Source organism: Protobothrops mucrosquamatus, unplaced genomic scaffold (genome assembly GCF_001527695.2).
Source record: "Protobothrops mucrosquamatus isolate PMUCROS unplaced genomic scaffold, P.Mucros_1.0 scaffold_294, whole genome shotgun sequence".
NCBI lineage: Eukaryota > Metazoa > Chordata > Lepidosauria > Squamata > Viperidae > Protobothrops > Protobothrops mucrosquamatus.
Window position 1 is genome coordinate 1 of NW_015386370.1, and position 3,350 is coordinate 3,350.

The window sequence follows — 3,350 nt, forward strand, 5'->3', positions numbered from 1 at the left end:
TTGGTTCGCCGACCTAGTCGGCCTTTCTCAGTCACGCCCTTGGAAGATTCCCCCAGACAGGATAGCCCTGACACAGGGGGACCTAATACATCCGGACCCTCAATGGCTCCAGTTAGCCGTCTGGCACTTGAACGCCAGATACTAACGCAGGGGTCCTGCTCCTCAGGGGTCATTGAGGTGATCCAGGCGGCACGTAGGCTGGCTACTAACCGCATCTATGATGCAACGTGGCGGAACTTTTGCCAATGGTGTTCCTCACGTCAACTTCCCTCATCTGAACTCACCGTCCCACATATCTTGGACTTTTTGCTAGAAGGGCTGAACAAGGGATTGGCACCCAATACCTTGCGCAGGCAGGTGGCGGCCCTCTCTACCGTACTTTCTTGCGGTGACACCAACTCCTTGGGTCAACACCCTCTGATCAGTTCCTTCCTCAAGGGTGCCACTAATATCAAACCCCCCGTGGTCCACAGGTACCCCTCGTGGGAATTACCGAGGGTTCTTCAAGCTCTCACACGGGCCCCTTTCAAGCCCCTTAGCTCGTGCGACATGAGATCCTTGACCATCAAGGTCGCCTTCTTGGTGGCTATTACTTCAGCCCGGCGGCTCTCTGAGATGGCGGCTCTCTCGGTCAGGGAAGACCTGTGTGTCTTCCACTGGGACAGGGTCGTCCTTCGCTTAGACCCCACCTTTGTTCCCAAAGTGAACTCCCTTTTTCATAGAACCCAGGAGATCGTGCTTCCCGATTTCTGCCCGGATCCATCCCATACCCTAGAACGGCAATGGCATTCTCTAGATGTTCGCCGGGCCCTTCGCTATTATATCAAAAGAACGGCCTCCTTTCGTAACTCCGAGGCTCTATTCATTTTCTTCCACCCGTCCTCCAGAGGCCGGAAGGTCTCAGCCTCTACGATTGGCCGCTGGATAAGAGCTTGCATCGCGGGAGCATATCAGGCCAATTCCTGGCCTGTACCACGTAGGGTCACAGCCCACTCTACGCGCAGCGCGGCCACTTCGGCGGCTTGGGCCACGCAGGCCTCCATTGAGGAGGTATGTAGAGCGGCTACGTGGTCTTCCCCGTCTCCATTCATCCGGCATTATAAATTGGACAGGTACGCCTCGGCAGAGGCTTCCTTTGGCAGAAGGGTTCTTCAACAAGTGGTGCCACACGACACAATTCCAAACTTGCCCGCTTCCCTCCCGTAGGGACTGTGGGCTTTGGTATGTCCCAATCGTGGATTATCCATCTCCAGTGCTGCAGAAGAGGCGTTGTCTTACCTGAACGCCGTTTCTCAGCACGGAGATGGATAATCCACCCCCACCCAGGTAGGTCCTTAGGCCTAAGGGTTAGTCTGTGAGCCAATATGTCTTGCTGTCAGCCAGTGCTGCGTCCTCGTCAAAAACTGGGGGATGATAGGCCCAGGACAGGCGTGGCAAGTTTGGCTGACTTGATCTGATTGGGCAGGAGGATTAAGTTAACCCAATCGTGGATTATCCATCTCCGTGCTGAGAAACGGCGTTCAGGTAAGACAACGCCTCTTTTCCTCTAATTAAAACCACCCATCAGTTTCTCAGCCTAATAACTTTGCAATAATTTCCCATTTGTTGACAGAGACAAAATACTACTTTTTAGCTCTGAGTTTTAATCTTAGCTTTAATCTGTTTTATACTATATTTGTAGCATAGTATATTAGATCCAAATGTTCAAGAACTCGCATAGATTTGGTATTAACTAGTTTGTATTTATTCTTCTATTGCACCATTTTTGTCTGGTTGCTGTCTTAAGCTAGTGATTGACTAAATAAAGGAACACATGAGAGGATTTTATATTTATCATAATTGTACATCATCCTGATAACTGATCATCTTGCTTCATATCTAAGCATATCACTTTATTGTGATGCAATACAATTCCCTAAGCCCTTAGTTCTCAAAAAACTGAAGGTTTCCTTTCTAGGCTAACCTCATCTGAAGAATCAGTATTTCAACTTTTATCTGAGAGACTGGAATCATTTACCTAAGGTTATTTATCACTGTGTACTTGAATATATAACAGTCTGGGAATTGCCAAGAGGTGCTGGAAAGACAAACATTTAAGGAGACAGAGGTTTTACAGCATATTTTATTTCCCATCTCCAATCTTAAACATAAATGTTGTAGTCTTTGCTTTGAAGATGGCTATATAAAGAGCACATGTTCTCTGAACAGAATATTGCAACAAAACCTTCATACATAAAATGTAGATTAAATTGGCAAGCACAGTCTTCAACACTCGTTCAAATGTCTAATGGCAAATCATCTTTGGATTGCTTTTCTCGGCTCTCCACCCATGCTTTGTTAATTGTTCTCTTCATCTCATCATCTCCTTCTGCATACATCTTTTTCAGTAGATTCATCAATCCTTCACTGGGGTCAGATGTATCATAGGAAGCTTTCCTACAAGATGTACATGGACAGGAAAATATTATGCTGTTATGTATTGAGTTTGGTACATTCCACAAGAGCTGAATGCTCAAATTTTTAACATTGTAATCTTATGGTCTGTGATTTATCTATAATCCATCTCTCTCTCTCTCTCTCTCTGTGTGTGTGTGTGTGTGTAGAGAGAGAGAGATAGATGTATATATGTGTATGTATTCTTTCAAAAGCGGGCATCAGAAGGGGCGTTGTCTTACCTGAACGCCTTTTCTCAGCAAAGAGGAATGTAGACTCCACGTGTGGGTGTTAATTGTCCTCTAGCCCAATCAGACCAAACAATCAAAGTCGCCACGCCCCTTCAGGGTCTGAGCATGCCCCAGTTTCAAAAAGGGCGAAGCCAGTGATTGTTCTGTACGACGTGATGGCTCCTGAAAAATTGACACTGACCTAACTGCTAACTGAATAGGGAGGGAGTGGAGTCTACATTCCTCTTTGCTGAGAAAAGGCGTTCAGGTAAGACAACGCCCCTTCTCCAGCAAATGGAGGAATGTAGACTCCACGTGTGGGACATACCAAAGCCCTTAAGGTCCCATGGGAGGGATGCAGGCCGGTTAAGTGTCATCATTAAATTGAACCACCTGCTTCAAAACCCGGCGGCCGAACGCGGCCTCAGCAGATGCAAACTTATCGAGCTTGTAGTGCCGAATGAAAGGTGAGGGAGATGACCAGGTCACTGCCCTACAGATGTCAGATATGGAAGCCTGAGTCTGCCAAGCCGCTGAAGTGGAAGCGCTACGAGTAGAGTGGGCTGTTAGTCGACCTGGGACAGGTAAGGAATAGACCCGGTAAGCCTGAGCTATACAGGCCTTGATCCACCTGGCGATCGTAGAAGAGGTAACCTTCTGTCCCTTGGAGCCTAGGCGGAAAGACAC

General features: G+C 47.5%; 1 protein-coding gene across 2 annotated transcripts in view; it reads right to left on the bottom strand.

Annotated features, from left to right (window-relative positions):
- Window positions 1–2,105: 2,105 nt before the first annotated feature.
- Window positions 2,106–3,350, bottom strand: part of CACYBP (calcyclin binding protein) — a 47,482-nt gene continuing 46,237 nt past the window's right edge. For both annotated transcript variants that reach the window (XM_015831993.2, XM_015831996.2), the window contains one exon: window positions 2,106–2,436. In XM_015831993.2, coding sequence (XP_015687479.1) covers window positions 2,277–2,436 — 160 coding nt within the window. In that variant the 3' untranslated portion in view covers window positions 2,106–2,276. The remainder of the gene's footprint in view (window positions 2,437–3,350) is intronic.